Genomic DNA, 22174 nt, shown 5'->3' with positions numbered 1-22174 from the left:
CTAGTCAATATAAATTTAAATAACAATATTAAACCAACAAAACGATAACTTTATTTGAGTTAATAATATTTTGATTTTAAATAAATCAACAATACAATAGTCAAATATTAAAGTCCATTTCCTTTTATTTTAAACTATTTGTGCTTCAGAAAAGTAAAAAGGAAAAGAGTCAGTCCTTTTTCTCCAAGACTCTTCATCTCCTCTTTACCTCCCTTTTCTCTCAACTTATCTCCTTTTTCCCAGCCATTGTTCTTCCTTATTTTTAACTCAGTTGCTACCACTCCTTGAAACAGAGGTTGGAACCGAGACCGTTGTGGAGTTCTCTAGAGATTAAACTGAATGTTCCTTTCCTCCGCGTAAGTCAATCTCCAACTTTCGTTCCATTTTTGTTTTATATTCTGGAGTTATAGTTCACTTTGATCTTGTATAGAGTCTCATTTTCCTTACTTGGTATTCTTGTGGTTTAGTCTCTTAATCTGTCTTTGGGAGTTGTGGTGCTCCTTCCGTTTAGGCTCTCTCCCTACAAGTTTACTATGAGTTTGGAAGTAAGAGAAGCTAGAGTTCTTAAAGATTTTGAAATGTTTTGCTTCTTTTAGTCCTAAATCGTGTTTTAAAATGTTGATTGATGTGTGTGATTTTATGAAAGTAAGCTGGATATTATTGGGCTTTGATTTTTTATGTTGCATGCGAGAGCAAGTGAGAATCTGTTGTTCTCGCCCAAGCGAGAAACCTCTAACCTAAGCGAGAATAGCAAAAAACTCCCATTTGTTTCTGCGTGAGTTGTCGCTCAAGCAAGAATTTTTGCCCAAGCGAGAGTAGTCTTGCCTAAGCTAGAAAGTCTAGCTTAAACGAGAAAGTCTAGCTTAAGCGAGAACTTGCAGGTGTGCATTGTGCTCGTTGTTCGAGTTCTCGCTTAGGCAAGAAGGTTCTAGCTTAAGCCAGAACTCGCAGGTGTGCACTATGCTCGATATTCGAGTTCTCACTTAGGCAAGAAGGGTCTAGCTTGAGTGAGAGGATCTTGTTGCTTAAGCGAGACATTCTAGCTTAAGCCAGAATATGGTAGGTTGTTTTTATTCTCTTGTTGAATCTGTGGTTGGCTGAATTCCTTTTATAAAGGCATGAAATATGTGACTATGCATGTATTATGAGATATAAAGAACTGTATTGGATGGATGCGTTTAACCTGGGACGATGATTACTATGAGATAACATGTGAGTATGTGGGAATTTCATGGAGAAATCCCTTTGGTGATAAAGTAGTGTATGTAATGACTTAAGGATTCAAGTAAGGTTACATTCTAACACTCTAATGGATCAGTCAAACTCACATAGAGTAGATTGATTCATGTGGTGAGAGTAGCAGAAGGTTCTAGTCTCTAGTAGGATAATGGCTTTAGATGATCATGGATTTACCTTGTGTGTGGTAGGGTGGAACTCATTGGCAATGGCTCTGTAGAGCAATAAAGGCCACCCCAAGTGCAAGTTTCCAGTGAATCTAATTCATTACATGTATTCGGATAATTGAGTTAGAAAGTCTTTTATTGGTTGTTATCGCATGTTGTTTGTGCTCATAACTTGTTTATTTATCTGCTAAATTATTTTCACTAGTTTACCATTCTCATTTTTGTGCTTTGTTTTTTTGTGGTGTTTTCCTTTTGAAATGATCATCAATGTTGGTATGAGCACATGATAAAACCCCTGATGATCATCAAGATAGTGAATATGTTGCCGTTTAAATTAGGCACATTAGTTATTGCTCATTTGTATACCTTTTGAGAATCTGTTTTATATCTTATATACTCTGTTTTATATAAATTTAAAATTATATAATTTTAAATAATCAACTTACTAATATCGGTTTATAAAAAATAAATTATTTATAAATCATTTCCAATAAAATGAACTATCTTTTCAAATTTCTATATCCAAACAAATTAAAAACACTTGTTTTCAAGTAGAGAGAAGAACAGTGCTTCCTGTAGTTCCATATTTTCTTGCGGTACCCCATAATTTCTAAAATAGCTATTATACCCATAATGAAATAAATAAAAGTGGTGTTTTCTTATTTCAATTTAAATCAGTAAAATAAAATTGTGTAATTTATAAATCATCCAGATTACACGTTCAAAATAAAATGTTTATATTTTTATATTTTAAATTATAGAATCTGAAATATAAAATTAAAACATATTTCAGATTATATTTTTAAAATATAAAATTTTATAATTTTTAACTATACAGTCTGAAATATAAAACTTATATTCTAAATGGTACAATATCAAATATAAAACTTTACATTTGAATTGTATAATGTGGGAATGAAATTTAAATTCCTGATCGTTAATTTACTGTATAATTTGGATGCCAATTTGGAAGAAGGAAGGGTTACTGGGTACAAGGGTAGAAGGAGAACGAAGAGGCGTCAGAAAGTGGTTCTATAGCACTTGCAGTAGCTCTGGTGCCTCCCAATGAAAGATTTGCTGTTATGGGGACTGGTAAGAAAAGAAGGTGGTGACTCTTATAATTTGTGTCTGGGTTGAATTGTAGATTTGAGAGACCAGAAATAGATGGATCGGAGAAAACAATAAATATGAGAGTGAAGTTTATTTGGATTAAAGAAAAGATGATTAAAAATAAATAAAAAATATTTCTGATGTGATTGATTTAATAGATTAAAAAATATTTTAATTGATAAAATTGTAATATTATAATTTTAAATTAAAATAAAATATTATTAGTATAAATTATGTTAAAATAAAATGAATTATTATTTAAAATATAAAAAAATTAATTCATGAAATTATTGTACAATAAAAGAGAATTATTATTATCATAAAATAGATAAATTCTATTTTATTTATTATTTTCATTGTTTATTTTACATAATAATAAAATATATTTATAAATATTTAATGATTATATCTTACGTTTAATTTAAAAATATATATAATGAAATTCATTTAAAATTTCGGTAATTAGATTTAATTTATTGAACATTATTTTCTCTACAAATTTTCTCAATAACATAGAGAAAGTTTAGAAAGACGATGAATTATGATATTCAGTATTTTAATATTATTTTATTCATTGAAATTCACATTTTCATTTCTTTCTTTACAAATAATACACAATTCTAAACAAACGCATCATTAGAGTGTGTTTAAGGTAAGTATTGTTTACGATAATGAAAAAACATTAATAATTTTAAAATTAAAAGTAATAATAATTTGCATAAATCTTTATCTTAATAATTTTAAAATTAAAAATATTAGTAATAATAATAATAATAATTATTATATTATTAATTATATAGAATAATAATAAAATATTAATATTAATATCAATAATATAAATAATAATAATATTATTATTTATATTTAAATTTATATCACATTTATTCTCAAGAGTAAAATGGTAATTATCTTTTATCCATTAACACATTATTTTTTAATTTATTATACTCATCATATCATACACAAACTTTTATCCTAAATCCACTTAAATCACATCATCTTTGTTTTAATCCAAACAACACCACATTCCATCCCATCTTCATCCCTTCAAACTCATCAACTCACTCTCTCTCAAATCTTTTCCCCAATCCAAACAACTCTTAATGAAGGTGAGGGGTGTCGTGGATGTAGGGGGAGGAAGAGGAAGACGGTGGATCTCAATAGAGGTAAAAGGATGTAACTTTTGGAGCTAGGTAGGGAAAAAAGGAGAATAAAGCGTAAAAAATGTCATTAAATTAAATATATATTAAATTTGGATTTTAATTAAATTTAAACTCATAAAATATAACTTTAATTTTTATTTTTATTTTTTTTTGCGGGTAAAGGATAATATTGTACTCGTACCCGACCCATTTACAAACAGGTATTAAAATACCTGTTACCCACGACTTAGGTAGCATTAGGCAGTACTTTAGTACTGCTTGGTGCAACTAAGTCAGTGAACTCCCTGACTTGTTGCTGTTAGGCGACACCTTGTTTTTCCAAACTGAGTTATCTTGGGAAAACTGTGATTCCCACTTCGTTAACAATCAGATTAAGCCAAAGTTTTGATACTTGATCCAAGGTAGATGGTTATTTATTTTGACCATTGGGATCTTTATTTGAGGTATGTGATTAGAGTAATGTTTTTCACTATTTTGACGTACTTAATAGAAATATTATATGTGAATATTAAGATGATGCAATAGGAAATAAATTTTGTACTATTAATGTTTTAATTGAATCAAATAATTTGTGACTGATTTATATTGGTGATTCTAGATTGAAGTAAAATACATATATACACTACAAGAAAATGTCTTATTAACAACCAATTTTAGTGACCAAAAGTTATTAGTCACTATAGTGACCAATTTACAAAAATAAAAATTATTGGTTACTAAAATAGTTACAATTATGAATAGAAAATTATGATTGGTTGCAAAATTATGATTGGTTGCTAAATTAATCACTAATTAATTAGAGATTAATTTAGAAATCAATTATTTTGATATCAAAAACCTTGGTAGCTAATGTTTGGTGACAAATATTCTTTGGTAGCTAAATTTTAGAAACCGATTTAGAGACTAATTATAACTTTTTATTCATAATAATGACTATTTTAGTAAAACCGATGATTTTTTATTTTGTAAATTGGCATCTAAATTAGTCACTATAATGACTAATAACTTTTGGTCACTAACATTGGTTGTTAATGAGGCATTTTCTTGTAGTGGTATGACATGGTGTGTTGACTTAAGATTTTGTATGAATGTGATGTGTGAGCTATGTTGTGAATGTGGGGAATGTAGTGCCTCCATGGGAGAGAATGCTACATTAATGTGTTGTTAGGTGGTGTATTGATAAGTGATTTCGTTTAAAGATTATCCTGACTCTGCTAGAATTCTACTCACACCGAGAAAGATATCTAGTTGTGAGAGTTGAAGGATATTTGATACTTGCGGAGTTTGGTTAGGGGTCGAGACTTACACATATAGAATTTAACCTATCAGCTCAATGGAAAGGAGATTCCCCAACTTTGTATTATATAACTATAACTCGTATGAGGCAAAAGTGGGAGATGAGAGGTGCACGATCTCTAAGTCTACTTAATACACATGTCTTTTGAAAGTAGAGTCAAATCTCAATGTTATATAAGCCATTTTAGATATGCTTTGGGTGGACAATTGATTGATGAATTATATGATGTTAATAATTGATTTGAAGGAAAAGAATTTGAATCTATATTGTTTTAAATTGAGTAATAAGAATTGTTATAATTATACTAGCTTACCCTTTTATTTGTCTTGTTGTGGTTTGTTCGCTTGCAATGATCATATTTTATATGTGATCATAAAATAGTGCACATGGAAGATTTGTAAAGTGATAAACATGCTTATAGTTGTTAAGAAAGGGTAATGGTCACTTAAGTATATAATTTTTGTATTATATAGATACTCTAAGTTGATGAAGTGTTATTTATCTTCCAAAAGTTAAGTTTTATTATTTTACGAAGGAATTGTAAATACAATTTATATACTATCATGTTGATTTATACTTTTTTATCAATTATGTAATACTTTAATTAGTAGTATAAATATGCTAAATTGGGATGCTACATAAATCAAATAAAATGAATGAATTTTAATTTTATATTTGTAAGATTTGTTCTTTATTTCGTTTAAAATTAAAAAACACTACAATGCATTAAAGAATATGTCAAAGAGTAAATTTCGTGATATAATATATCTTGTGACACTTAAAAAAATCTTAAGATTTACAAATTAAGATATATTTATCAAAGAAGTAAATAAACTTGAAACATTTGCTGATTAAAAAAATGTTAGTTAAACTAAGGTGGCTTTAGAAATCTCCTAATATTTAAAAATTTCCTAACAATTTGAAGAAATAAAATTGATTTGGTAAATTTAGAAGGTAAGGTGTGAGAAGTTGTGAGTTCAACTCTCACTGCTAACAAAAATTAATAATTATCAATTTCGTCCATGTATATTTACTTTTTAAATTAAGACTTAATTAAAACAAAATTAAAAAGTGAGAACCTACTATATGTGAATATATTAATCAAAGCAAAATATAAGAAGAAACATTGTATATTTTATAGTTGAATATGTATATCTACTTTCTTTATTATTTATAAATAGTCTAGTGTACTCTAATAATTTTTTATTATTTTCCTTTTTCAATAAATCTGTCATTGATCTTGGATGGGTTACTTGGAAAACAATCTTAGTTAAGTTTATTCCAAAATTTTGTTATATTGAAATATTTTGTTTCATATCTTTCTCAATTTTGAGTATTAATCTTTTTTGAATTAAAACTTTACCTAGAATAAGAAATTATTGAAATTATTAATAAAAGAAGTTATTTGTGTAACGTCTCAATTAAATAGATAAATCCAATTTAAATAAAACGCCACGTACATAGATATCCAGAGAGTGAAAATGGGATATGATGGTACACAGTACCACAAACATATTCGTAACAAAAGAAAATAGGCATCACTCGGCCTAACGTAAGTACAATACATTAAAAGTAGCACAACTCTTGTCCAGAACGAGAGAAATCTAACTAATAGCATTTCTTCAGTGGAGGGCTCCATAGAGAGCCCAATACCAGTCCATACCCATCAAGCTGCAGCGTCCCTATTGCCATTACCATTGTCAAGGGCTCTCACATCTGCTCACATCAATAAAAATTGATGATCATCGCAAGGGAGAAAACCACACACATAACAATCAAACAAACAAAAGGATAAGCTAGTGAAAGAGATTCTTATATCATGACACTCAACATGCACCTTTCAAAATCAAGCACAAACAGCATACCTCCACACATGAGTTACCAAACCATATAAGAAACCAAGACTTGACCATCTGGATACGTATCATGAGGCACCACCACGAGACCGTGAAATTATGTCCTAGCACTGAGGCATCACCGCAAGACCTTCGTGAAATTACATCCTTACATGAGGCACCACCACGAGGCCTTCGAGGAATTATGTCCTGGCCTTGAGGCACCACCACAACACCCCGTGGAATTACGTCCTTTTGTTGAGGCACCACCATGAACCCTCACCCCGAGGTTCATGGAATTAAGTCCATTAGATGGGGCACCACCAGGGACTCCCAATAGGAAGGTCCATGGGATTACGTCCATTAGGTGAGGCACCACCATGAACTCTCACTACAAGAGTCATGGAATTACGTCCTACTCAGACTTTATATATATGTTTCACCAACCAATCAGAGAGTTCCCATAAATATTAATATCATGTTAACATGTATATGTATATAAACAACCAATCAAACCATTCACAGTTCCCAATTCATACACAATAAAGCAACATCTTATTTCCATCTCAACCTCATACAGTAATCACGACATCATCCCTCAACCCTTCTAGTAAAGCATGTATATCAGACAGGCAAGCAACACATCAATGAACTATTCAACAACAGTGCCAAAACCTGTCCCCAGTCTCGCTTAGGCTAAAAGGTCTCGCTCAGGCGAAGGAGATCCTCTCACTTAGGCGAGCCTCTTCTCATCTAGGCGAGGGCTCGAACAGGGAAACAATGGACTTTGCAAGGTCTCGCTCAGGCGAGTCCCTTCTCGCCTAGGCGAGACCACTCCTCGCTCAAAATAAAAACTTGTCGCCTAAGCGACAGTTCGAGCAACAGATCCTGGGCGAGCCTCTGTTAATCTCGCCTAGGCGAGACAAGTAGTGCACCATTGTTCTCGCGCGCAATAAACAAGCATTCAAGTCAAATAATATTCAAACAAGTTCCCAATCAATTAAAATCATCAATCAAATCATGCCATCATGAAACGGAAGCAAAACAAGCAACAAGTCGAAATAAACAAGCGAACCCTTGCTTCCCTTATCTGGGGAAAGGGTTAGCAAGGACCTCGACGACATGGCAACGAGCACAGCAACTCTAGGAACGAACTAAAGAGCTGAAATAGAGGGGAACAGAACCATCATCATGAAACTCTATTGAAGAAAACGAAGGGTGATTAATGGAAACCAACACGAGCTAGGGAGAGATACTTACGTGGAGTAGGAAATGGATTTGAGCTAGCTCGAAGAAGACTTAGAGCTAAACCCTAACAGAGCGTTCTGTGTGAAGAAAAGTGCTGTGAGGGAACTGTTTTTGCAAGAATGGCAGAAGTGAGGGGTCTTGGCTGCCTTAGGGGCCTTGTATGCCTCATGGGCCAACCCTTAGGCCCATTAGATTGGGGCACCCTTAAAATTAAAGACAGAAAAATAAAGTGGGCCTTACAATCTGAGTAATTTATTTTTTTTGTAGAACCTTTGTCACAAAAATTTAGTTTTTATAGTTATTTTGTTCCCAACTCTTTAAATATTTTAAATTGAGTGTTATTTAAGTTTTTAGTTAATAGATGATTATTTTATAGTATTTTTGAATTACATTTCGGTGATTAAATCATGCAGTTAAAATATATACTAATATTAAGTTTATGAGAAAAGTTTGTTTTTTATAATTTATGAAGGTGATTATCTAATTTAAGATATGGATATAAACTTAGTCATCCAAGTTATTAATTAAATAAGTTATAGTTTAAAAATATATTTTAGATTCTATAATTTAAAAGTATAATATGAATAACTTAAATTTAGATTAAGTGATTGAAGAGGTAACTATTAGGGATATATGGGGCCGTTTTCATATTAAGAGAGGTGATATTAAGTTGTTTTTTTTATCATTATTGTATCACACGCATGCACTAAACTCACATGCTTAAGGTTTCTTTTCTATTTCATGAAATTTTTCAAATTTTTATATTTGTTGAGATAAAATTTCAAATTCCTTAATTTTAGATAATCAAATTAGTAATAATTTATAAGATTTTATTGTTTTAAAATTATTTACTCAAGCTAGGTATCTTTGTTATAAATCATGTAAAATTCTTGATAAAAAGTAATTACCCTTTAAAATGTCCATATCCAAATGAACTATAAACACGTTTTATCAAATGTTTAAATAAATGGTTAAAGTTGTACGAGTGAACAAAACTTTTGAATGTGCACCTGGGTAAAGTTTTACCACCTTTGAAAATAAATCATTTTTACTATTTTTTTTATCCTCCTAAATTTAGAAACTGGTCTCGTCGCTTTGTGTAGGCATAAAGTTTTTATGTAGAATTGTCATCCTTACTTCTCACCTTCTTACATAATGTCACGTAACACATTTTTAATGTAATTCTTTTTAATGGTAAAGTTACATCATAACTTTTATTTCTCTAGGAAATTCTCAAAATTCCCAAAAAGATGGCACAAGAAATTACAACGTTATAAATTAATTTCTTATGATGAAGAAAATAAGAAGAAATGAAGATAATACGTGTGAGGTGGAAATCAATGTGTTTACCAAAAGTAACTTTAGAATAAATATGTAGAATTGTTTAATATGAATATAATAGACTAATGGAGATAGAAATTTTAGTTAAAAGGGGAGGGATTATGAGTTAGGGCTTAGAATACAAAGTGATTTAGTTGTTACATAGAAACTAGTAATATCAAAAGGACCATCCGATATGTAAAAGTAGATTGAAACATATAAGTTAACTTATCACGAATTTAAGTTTGATTTGGTTGGATCGGAAAAAAATTCTAATTTTTTTAAAGATAAATTAAACAGAATAGCTTACTTAATTTTTGGTTAAATGATTCAAACCGAGTTGAATATAGATTGAACCGTATTCAACAATAACAAGCCCTTCATTAATTGTTTTATTATTTTTTTTATAACTTTTCTATTACAATCATTTACTACTTTTAATTATTTAGGTCGTCAAATTGATTTTTTAAAGATTATAGTATTGTTCAATAACATTTAAATAATTTAAATGTTTAATTAATTTATTTGTAAAATTATTTAGGTTGTCAATTTATCTTTTTAAAGACTATAATGTTGTTTAGTAACATTTAAATAATTTAAATGTTTAATTTATTTATTTGTAAAATTATGTAGGTTGACACCGTAATTTTTAACTAGTATTTTTATAATAATATCTAATTAAATATGTTAATGCGTTAAGAAATTTATATTTTGTAGGAAAAATATTTGTAATTAATCTCTCACTAATTTGCGATGATATAGTGAACGAATGAAATTGTAGTTTGTTCGTAACAAAATAGTTACAGATTTATCAAAACATATATTTGTAGTTAATTATTCTCAATTAAAATTATACTAAATAAAAAAAGAAAATAATTTTTAATTTAAATATTAATTTTTTTTATGGGTACATGTTTATGGACATGAATTATCATGAATTAGAGAGTGAATAGTTATGAAGTAATTGTAATTAACAAAATAAAATTTGTGAGAATTAGTTATGACTTAGCGAAAATAGAATTGCAACAAATTATATACAGATTAGTGAGAACATTATTGTGACAAATTAACTATGGATTAATGAGAACAAAATTGTGACAAATTAGCTATGGATTAGCATGAGCAGTGTTGCAATAGATTAGTTACAAACTTATATGAACAAAGTTGTGAGAAAGTAGCTACATTTCACTAGAAATTATAAAACTTTCTCACTTCATTTATCAAACTTAGATGATAGTTTGATTTTACTATAAAAAAAATGAATTGAGTCAATCCACTTTGATTTTACTATAATAAATATAAAATAAATTAAAGAACAAAACATCTTCACGTGACTTAACTCACCTAAACTACCAACTCCTGGTGGGTCGAGCCGGATTACAAAATTCTTGATTCACCAAAAAATGAGTCGAGTTGAACTAACTCATTTTTAACTCTACCCTTGGTAAGAAAACCCATGTAATTATGTTAGAAGGAGTTTATAAATTATATTATGAAAAGACAATATAATTATTTGGTTTAAAAGTAAAGTGAGTAGAAATTTTTTAAATGATTTTAAAATTACATTTCGAAAATATACGTGAATTGAACTAGGGATGGAAACGAGTTGGGTTTTGCATGGATAGTGTCTACCCGCTACTCGACCAGCAAAAAAAATCCATTTGTTACCTTGCGAATATCCATATAAAAATACATGTGAGTTCTTTAAAGTCAGCAGGTATCTATAGATACTCTTGAATATTTAAAATAAATATATTTTATAAATTTTTAAAATAAAATTTAAAAAGTAAAATAAATTTTAATTTTAGTTTTTTCGGGTAACATATACTTGTGAGTGCGAGTACTATAATACCTACACTCAACCTATTTATAAATGGATATTAAAATACTTACTACCTGAGGGTAATAAATATCCTAAGTATTAAATATTTGTCAGAAATTTTATCCGCCTGCGGACATCATTATTTTTGCTATAACTAAATTAAACATGGCATGGAAGATTACTCGTTAAAAATGTCATGGACCATATGAGTATATACAAAATAAGGGTATTTTAAAATGGAAACAGCTAAGTGTTGAAATAGTTTTGAAAACATAAAACAAAAAACTTGAAGTTTGATCAAAAGTCGTTTTAACAATGTCTCTCCTTTATGAGTAATAAACCTTACCTTAAGATTGCATTCACTTTATGTCCTCATTTAGAACTTGGTGTGGATTTGGTTTGTATTTCAAGTGGAGTTCTACACGGATATACTTTTTCTTAAATAAACTCAAGAATTAGACATTTGGGGGTAAAGAATAAAGCAATCTATAGTTTTAGAAAACCTTGTATAATTTACTCTTATATTTGTAGTGAATTTAATTAATATATTAAAAATAGAATTAAATTTTAATTTTAATATTTGTAAAATTTGTTCTTTGTTTTCTTTAAAATTAAACATCAGTACTTTTATATTAAATAACACTAACTAATTACTTATTGTTAGAATAAATAAAAACAATAATATATATATATATATATATGAATAAAAGAGACTGATTAAGTTAAATAATTCTTATGACAATTAATAACAATATAAGATAAAATTGTGTTGTGTTCTTAGTCAGGTGAGAAAATTAGTTATTTAAAATTGATTGTGCCTAGTATATAACTGTGGTTAAATTTTGGTTTAGGTTAATTTGATTTGATCCATGGTATGAATTGGTTTGTTTGAGAATGTGAATTTGGTCTTTGGATTGAATTGATGGTTTTGGTCATTTTTGTTTTGTGAAATTGTGAATTTAAAGATGGTTTTGCTTTAAGGATGGTTAAGTCTGATTCAATTAGTATCAGAGAATACAATTTTTGACTTGGCAACATTGCTTTTGATATGTGTTAATGGAGAAAAGTATCCTATGAAATCAATTGAGAAAACCAATCTGTCATGACTATAAAATTATGCAGACTCTTTGGAGTAGTATTTTACTTGTTAAGCGAAAACATAATTCAAAAAATCAGAGAGGCAGTGGATGTCTCACTCGTTGACCGAGAGCTGTTTTTAGAAAAGTAAGAAAGTATGGGAGTCTTACTCATTGAGTGAGATAGGACTCGTTTGGAGAATTTATGTGAATTAATTACTCTCAATAGTCCTATTCGATGAAGGAGTTAAGTTCTCGTTGGAAAAATAATTAAAAGTTTTACTTCCAATGTTCACTATTTGGAGGAACCACAGTGTTGAGAAAGAGTTTTAGTTATATGTAGTTTAAACTACTTATATTTATATATATATATATATATATATATATATATATATATATATAATGAGATGATATGTGATGGATGTGGAATGACTTTCAAATGAGAAAGCATCTCTTTGTTGATTAATCCTCTCAAAAAATAGATGTAATAAAGAGAAAGACAAGTGGTGTTTTACATTTGACTTTTTTACCCTTATTTAACATTAAGATATATAATAAAATAATAAAAAAAATTATATATATGATGTAAATAATGTAATAGAATATAATAAAACAATAATAATAATGTATAAACTAAAAAACTAAAATATTAATAATTTTATTTAAACTAATCACTCACCCATAATTTATTTTAATTTAATTTCAACCAATCTCATTTTATTTCGATATGAATTCATCATTTTTAACTTTTTCTTAATTTAAATAATAATTCACATTTTATTTTAACATAATTTACATTAATTGTATTTTATTTTAAAATACATTTAGGTTAAAGGTAAAATGACAATCATCTAATTTTTTGTATGTATTTTCTTGACTCCAACCCATGTGGGTCAAACCAAGTACTTGGGGCTATATTAATTTCATCGTTTTACTCATTTATCTTTCTTTTCTCTCTCACCCTCTTCACAAATTATTCCTTGTCTCCTCTAATATAAGTTTGATCTTATTCCTCTGATCTTCGTATCTTTAAGAAGATTTTGATCACACTTCCCAATAATTAAGCAATAAACTTTTAATAATTAGATTTTTGAACCAAAAAAGTTTTTTTTATTGTAAAGATTCTTTATTATATTTCCTTTTTATATAAATTTGTCACCAATCTTGACAAATTAATTGAAGAAAATAACCCTCTTAACTTGGTTAAACTTATTAAAGTTTGATTTTATTTAAATACTTGCTATAGGTTTATAAATTTTGAGTAGAGTTAAGTATATTTTTAGTCCTTGAACTTTGACCCAAATTGGAATTTGTTCCTGTCTGAAACTTCGATACATTTCAATCTCTAAATTTAGAAAATGAATGAATATAATCATTTTAACTCAATTACGTTAACTATTTTTGATGTGTCGAACGCATTTCATGTTAGTATTGGAATTGTTTATACTGTTTGACACATTTTCAGTTTAATATCTACTGCGAAATGTGTTCGACACTTCAAAAAAAGTTAACGTAATTGGGTTAAATGAATATATTCATTCATTTTTAAAGTTTAAAGACCAAAATGTATCGAAATTTTGGACATGGACAAATTTCAATTTTGAGTCAAAATTCGAAGACTAAAACCATACTTAACCCTTTCTAGTATTATTCTTGCTTCTTGTAGTTAAACTTGATTTGAAATAAAAAAATAATGGATAAGAAAAACTAATTATGTTGCTTTTCATAGAACTTTATGATGCATGATTTAGATATGAAAGTGGTTTAGTCACATTATTTTGGTTTTTATGAAAAAATGTCAACTTTGTTAAAAACTATTTTAATGTTTAAAATTAAATATTCTTTGAGCTTTTGAGTTAATAGACAATTATTTTAGAATATGTTGAATTGAACAATTTTATGAAGAAGTTATTTAATAAATAGATCGTACATATTAAAGTATATAGTTTTCCATATTGAATTCATAAATAAAGTAAAGTTTCTATAGTTTTCAGAAGATGTTGAGTAATTCAAGACATGAATATAAACTGTGTCATCTAAAATATTAATTAAATACGTTATAATCATATCCTGAGTTATATCATTTAAAAACATCTTAGATTCTATAGTTTAAAATTGGTTAAATTATATCTTTGCTTCCATTTTCGTATCAAAATATTAATTTAGTTCATATTTTAGAAAATTTGATGCAATCAAGTCCTTTATGTTGGTGGTGTAGTAACGGTGTTAAATATGGGTGTCATGTGTCAGTTTCCAAATTTTTTAACTTTTTTTAATTTTTTTTGGTTATTTTTTTTAACATTTTTTAAAAAAATTAAAAATTTGCCACGTGTGAAGTTGACATCGTGCCACGTGGCAGTGACAGTGTCACATGTCACTATTATGCAGGTGTCATTTTCTTATTCTCAATTTGGTCCCTCTAATTTAATTTTTGTCTTAATTTAGTCTCAATTTTTGTAAAAATTGTGCAATTTCATCTCCCTCCAAATTGAAAAAAAAAATTAACTTTTATCTAAATGTTATACAAATATTTTTATTCAATTTGATTTTTTTATTCAAATTGATTTTTTTATTATATATTTTCAACAAACTAAGTTTATTTAAATTTGTTTCACATTCAATTTTATTTAAAATTGTTTTCAAATTTTAAATTTATTTGTTTTTTATTTTACATAAACTAGTTAATTTTTCTTAAATTATATAATTGTTATTTTTACACTAACTAAAACATTTGTATAGAAATTATTGAATTTTACACATTTTAAAAATATTAAATTATTTAAAATATAAATTTAAATAAAAAACAATATTAAAGTATTATATAATAAAATATCAATATAATTTATGAATTTTTTTTGTTATTAGCATTATTTTCTATTAACAACTTTAAAACAATTTTAAATAAAGTTTAATGTAAAATATAAATTAAAATAAACTTAATCTTGTTAAAAATATTTACTTGAAATATCAATTTTGATAGAAATATTTGTGCACATTTATATAGAAATTAAATTTGATTTCAATTTGGAAAGGGACAAAATTGCATAGATTTTACAAAAAATTGGACTAAATTGAGACAAAAATTAAAATACCGGGACCAAATGGAAAATAGGAAAATGACACCGGGATAATAGTGGCACGTGGAAAATTTTTAATTTTTTTAGAAATATAAAAAATATATAAATAATCAAAAAAATAAAAAAAATTCAAAAAATCAAGAAACACGTGACACCTCATTTAACGTCGTTACTACACTACTAACGAAAAAGATTTGATTGAATCAAATTTTTCAAAATAAAAACCAAATTGATATAGAATGGACTAAATTGATATTTTGAATATCTTAATTTTAGATTATCTTATTGAAGAAATGGTAACGATTAGGTGAGAGAATAAAAGTGAGAAAGCGATCACTATTAATCCCACGAGGCCTTCAGAGCGCAACTTGCTTTAAGTTTTTTTTTTTCGTTTTGTTATTATTGTATCATACGCGTGCACACTGAATTCACACGCTTTAAAGATTCTGTTCTGTTTATTTTTCAATCTTTATTTTGTGTGATTTTAATGCTTTAGTAATAACTCAAAGTCTAAGATTAAAATAAAATAATCTATACGAGTTGATATTCTGCTAATTATTAAATGTTTTTACTGAGATAAATATAAAGTTTGTGCTTAAACATGTTCTTTTTTTTTTCTTTTTAGCGTGGATCAGAAAGAAACCATAGGAGAAAAACAAGTTCATGAAAATTTCCCAGAATGTAGTGGTGGTTGTACCAGTAGGATCGAAGAACAACACTTCTTCGAAACTTCCCAACACCTCTTGCAAACTATAATAATCCAACAACACAACATACCCCAAAACAACACCTAAACGACACTCTCCGTTGAGTTTCTCGTATCCAAATTCCGGCCACCGTAGATGGCGGCGGCGCAGGATAGCTGCTGCACACGCTGCACCACCTTCGTTATAACCATAGGTCTAACCGCGCTGTTCCTGTGGCTGAGTATGCGCGTGGACGAACCCCATTTGTACCTCGAAAAAATTTACGTTCCTACCCTCAACAAAACCCTAAATCCCTCTCCCGGAAACACCACCATCCTCTTCACCCTCAGGCTCGCCAACAGGAACAAGGACACCGGAATCAAATACGACGACGTTCAGCTCACTTTCAAGGTCTTCGTCAGCAACAACACCACGCGCCCTCTCGGGAACGCCACCGTGCAGCGCTTCTACCAGGGCCGCAACAAGAAGGCCTTCAAGCCTGGCTCCCTCAACGGCGGCGGTAACCTCACCACGACGGTTGCCGGGAAGGTGGTGTACCGCGTGGACTTCACTACGGCGATCAAGTACAAGATTATTTGGTGGTACACGAAACGGCACCGTTTGTGGGGAGGGGCAAGTGTGGAAATGAACGATTCCGGGTCGAAAGTGAACCGGAAACCCGTCAGGCTTGGCGGTAAAAACCCGGTGGTGATCCCGTCCGGCGCACCCCAATTCCGTGGATGCTATCGTGCACTTGTCACTTGTTTTGTGGCTGCTTCTGTTCTTGATGCTCATGGGATTAATTGCCTCGAGTTTATCATTTTTCACTTTTGTGTGTATTATTTTATTTAATTATTAGTTGTTTCTTTTTTTTTTATAAATGATTGGTCTCAGAGATATTTTTATTTTGTAATATGTATTGTTTCTTTTAGTTTCTATAGCTTCGGTTGAGAATGAAAATTGGATTTGAATGAAGTGAGTAATCACATGAATTATTGGGAGAAAAATAACTTATCCATTGAATATTAAATATATGATTAAAAATATCCATTGATTAATAATCATAATAGTAATTAGTAGGTATATAGGATGTAAAATGTTATATTATTTTTAAGCAGTTTTTATTTCCTAAAATAAGGATTCTAATTATTTAGATCTATGGGAGTTTTAAAGTGTTTTTATTTAAATGAAGCAATCTCTACTTTGTGTATTGGCTTTCCATTTGACATTCTCATTTCCAAACTTTCATTACCATGCTTTTTGACATGATGTAAAATATATTCTTACTACAAAACATGACAAATAGAATTGGTTGAGAAAAGAGACATAAAAAATGTATATTTCATAGTTTATATTTCATCTTCTATAAAAAAAAATTCTTAATTTTCAATTTATGTTCATGTCTTTTACTTTTTCCCCACGTCTACATAAAATATTGTGCCCTAACGACTACACTTTATTAAATCAAAAGTAATGTAAATATTTTAATTCATTAAAATAAAATTATGTAATAGATAGTCAACATTTATACTTTGGGTAATAAATAATAAGGAGTTTTGTAATTTAGTGAGAAAGTCACATTAGTTTTTCACTTTCACCTATTCTTTCCGTCACAAAAAAAAAAAAAATTGATTTATTAATAGTCCATACCATAATTTATATTACAAAACTCATTATTTGCTGGTTTTACCTTTTCTTAATGTTAATTTTCAAACATAAACTTTTTTTACATTCTTCTCTATTATTTTACTTGTAATAGTTGCATAATTAAAACGATAATAATTAGATATTTTTACCAACATATCAATAATACAACAAAGTTAGAGTGTAACTTGAGAGTTCTCGAGTAAATAATTCAAAACAACTACCTTACCCATTTCATTTATAAATTTGCATGATTATTGACTAATATTCTCTTCCAGGTGACACTGTAGCTAATAAATGACAGTGGATTTAAAAAGTTATCAAGGAAGCTATACACATAAAATGAAAATAAAGGAGGTACATAATTTTTTAATGACAATCTAAGTATATAAGTTTTACATTTTAAATAAGTAAAATAAAATCAATGCTAGAAAAATAATTACTTTTTTTGAACAATATTACTTTATAGTTAAGAGGTTGATAAAAAGTAAACGGTTGATTTAATAAAAAGATAATAACTTTGAATAGAAAGTTTGTTGTCTGATTGATTTGATTAAACCAAAAAGGGTTTAGACATTGTTTTACAGTGTAACATTAAAAATGTTGCTCAGATATATTTTTTAAAATATAAATATTTCTTGTTAAAAGAAATAATTGAAAAAATTTGGAATAATTTTGTTGAAAATATTATGTATTAATTACCAATAATAATTATAAAAAAATAAAAGAAATCCAATAAACAAAATTATTTAAAAAATAAATAATTGTTAAATACAAGGGTAAATTATAATTTATCAAACAACTTTTACAAATCTCATACTTTCTCCTTATTTCACACTCCATTTTATTTTTCAAAATTTTTCTTACTAATCATTACAAATAATCTAAATTAAGTATATACAATTCTCATAAATTCTCTCGACACACATGTCCATAAATAATAAATAATAAATACTCTAAACCAAAAAATTATTAAACAATAAAATAAATAAAAACAAAATTGGACTCCTTTAAAAATTAATATATGTACTATAGGGGTCATCATCCCCGTGAGAGTCGATCAGTGCTTAAAAAAAAATTGCACAGTGTCGATTGGCTCCAAGCCGCACTCCTCCATCCCACATTGTTAGTTGTTTTGCGATCCAACAGTTGGGACACAAAGTTATACCTACTTGATGTGAAAATCTTTTCAAAATGAAATTAGTGGGTCAATAATCGACTGGCGCCAAGCTGTGCATCCTGCCTGCTTGATAACTCATGTACTAAACTACTTGTTCTTTATCTTCATCTGGGCGTGCACAAGCAGGTTTATGATCATATTTGCTTTGTCAACAAGCTGAAAATCACATTGAGACCCCTCTTGAATGATTTTTTTCTCTTTGAAAGCAAACCATTCACTTCCCAAACAAGTATGATCGCAGTTCGATGTGGAATCGATCAACATTGCCATTATCATCTGACGGTTGGGCTTCGAGATCGTGGCCAATTGATGTGTAATCTTTTTGGAACGAAATTTGGAGTCCATGTCCGAATGGTAATCCATTGAACGTACGATCATGTCGGCGGGCGGGAGCGCCAATAATTAAGTAAATGTCTCTATAATTAAGGGAAATAGGTCAATAATTAAGTTGAAAACTAATTAAAGGCCTCAATTATGCCAACTCTAATTAAAGGCTCATGTAAAAAACTATAAATAAAATTCCAAGATAGGTTGGTAATGACTTTTATCTCTCATCTATTATAACATTAACTGATTGAACAGAATGAGAGCACTTACTGACTTAAGCATTAACGCAGTGTTTGTATGAGGGTTTTGTACTGTTGAAGCAAATTTGAGAGTGTCGATTTTGGTATTGGAGCACGTTCGTTTTAGGTTATTTGAAGGGATACGCGAGAGAGTATTTGGGGGATGGATGGATTAATCCATCCCCTCAAAAGTGCGAAGATGTTTTATATGGTTTGTACACATGACGAAAGTACCCTTGCTCTCGTTTCCTGTTTCCAAAAGCATGTGACCAGATTCCTGACCAAGATTCCTTACTCCATTGCATTTTTTTGAAGCTCATTTAAAAATGGAAGCAGTAGTGTGCTTATGAATGGTGATCCAACTGGAGTTTTAAGAGGTCAGTTATAGTGTGTGTGTGTGTGTGTGTGTGTGTGTGTGTGATTGTTAAGTGCATGGAGGGGAAGAAGATGAGGTGGTTCGGGGTGTGGTGGTCGACGAAGAGGATGAAGGGGTGGCGTGGTTGCCCGCGGTGGTGGCTAGGTGGTGGTCGTGGTTGGACAATGGACGTGGTGTGGTGGTGATATGCATTGGTGGTGTAGCACAAGTGTTGTAGTGTTTTGAGAAGTGGATGACACCAGTTACGTAACCGGTGTCTTGATTTATAAAGGGATGACACTGGTTACGACATCGATGTCATTGGTTATTTTATTTTATTTTTTACTTTTTTAACTTTTTTTTAATTTTTTTAATTTTTTTTAACTTTTGTTTAAAATTTAATTATATTTATTTTTTTAAATTTAATTGTATATTTTTTTTACATTCATAAAAATTTAATTTTTTTAATTTTAAAATTTTATATAATTTTAATATTTTTTTAATTCGTATTAATTAATTAAAATTATTTTTATAACATCAAATTACAAAATCATTCTCTTTTTCCATCAAGGGTATTTTCGTAACTTTCTAATTCTATTTATTTTTACAATTTATTTTATCTATCACATCAATAAAATCTTTCACTAACTTTCATAAAACTTATCTCCACATCCACACACTTTATCCTCTAAATTCACTCAAAAAAACAAAAATTCATCCACCCAAATCTACACAAATTCATCATCACACTCTCTCCCATATTCATCCATCCAAAGGAACACACCCTAAAGCTTAAGACTTAGCGCATGTTCGTTTAAGCTGATTGTTTAAATTAGCTTATTTGCAACGACGAATTTATGATTTCATTCGTATTCGTTTTCAAGGAAATCAGCTAATATAAGAGCACATATCTATAAAAGCAGTTTAAAATTTCATCCCTTTTCTACAAAGAAGATTTGGGTGGATGAAAGTAGACTTTACAATTCTATCCTTGTGCCATTTTCCTATATTAATTAATACCACTCTAATTTTATTTACCATATATAATTAATATTATTGTAATAATACAAAATCTTTATAAATTATTATTATTATTATTTATTTAATAATAATAATGTATATAATATAATAATAATTTACGATATGTATATATATAATAATTAATAATAATAATAATAAAAATATTATTAGAAGGGTAGTTAGGTAATTTTGAATTTTATCTATTATAATTTTTCTTTTATCTATCACATCAGTCAAATCTCTCACTAACTTTCATAAAACTTATCTCCAAATCCACTCACTTTATCTTTTAAATCCACTTAAAAAAACATACATATTTATCAACTCAAATCTACACAAATTCATTTTCACACTCTCCCTCCAATCTATCCACACAAAGGAATACACCCTTAGTGCGAGGATTGGAGAAAGACAAAGTGTTTAAGTAAACGTTTAGTCTCCACACCTTAAACAATATATTTTATTGTAACAGCTTGATAAAATAGGTCTTCCTACTTATATTTTTTATATAAAAACTTACCATTAGGCGAAAATTCAACGTACATAATTATATAAATGTTTATAGTGTTTCAAAAGTTAAGTGTATTAGAATACAATTAAAAAAACTAAAAATTTTCAAAGCATTACAAGAGTATAATATTATTAAAGTATTTATATATTTTGTACATTCATCAAAAAATGAGAAGCAATCACACCTCAACTAGTTCTATTGGCTACCATCACCAAAACCTATAAAACATCATCTGCCCACATCATAATAGAAATCATCGCAAAAGAAACAAAGCACATACAACAATAACCAAAAGAAGGTAAGTTAATGCTAATATGAAGTTACATAAACAATTTTCATTTCAATCTGAAGCCAACCAAATTCGTGTTAAACAACTCACTCTAGTCATGACTTGTCACATTTGCATTCCCATACATATAATACCTCAACTCTCCAAAATACATACATATCAAAACATGCAAGTTAAGGGTTTTTTCAAGATGATATCCTCAATCAAAAACTCCTTAGAGCACCAAACACGAGATCGCCTAAACCAACACCAAAAACATCAATTAGAGTTCTAAGGCCACAGTTAGGATCAAAGAACAACAAAGAGTAACCTTGAGTCATATAAGTGACTCAAGAGCCACATAAATGACTCTAGAACTACATGCAACTCAAGAGCTCAAAACCTAAAAAGAGAGCAAATTGAAACTTACTTTGTTTGATTCTTTGATCGAGTGGTTGGATAGAGCTCTTCATGAGGATTCCAATTATGGTTATCTTCAACAAGATAAAAAACAAGTGAGATAAACTAGAGAGAAATGAAAGAATTTGATTATAAAAATAGTGATCTTATATGAATTAACTTCAATTATTTAA

The 22174-nt window shown here is 28.9% G+C and overlaps 1 protein-coding gene across 1 annotated transcript; it reads left to right on the top strand.

Annotated features, from left to right (window-relative positions):
* Positions 1-15963: 15963 nt before the first annotated feature.
* Positions 15964-17012, top strand: LOC114183543 (protein NDR1-like). The gene has a single exon (XM_028070598.2). It carries the CDS (start codon positions 16194-16196, stop codon positions 16887-16889), a length of 696 nt encoding a protein of 231 aa, XP_027926399.1. The 5' UTR covers positions 15964-16193; the 3' UTR covers positions 16890-17012.
* Positions 17013-22174: the final 5162 nt, after the last annotated feature.

This window comes from Vigna unguiculata, chromosome 5, assembly GCF_037176805.1.
Source record: "Vigna unguiculata cultivar grain cowpea cultivar isolate G323 ecotype 2 chromosome 5, ASM3717680v1, whole genome shotgun sequence".
NCBI lineage: Eukaryota > Viridiplantae > Streptophyta > Magnoliopsida > Fabales > Fabaceae > Vigna > Vigna unguiculata.
Note: the sequence above shows the minus strand (reverse complement) of the source record. Positions and strands in the feature narration are given on the sequence as shown.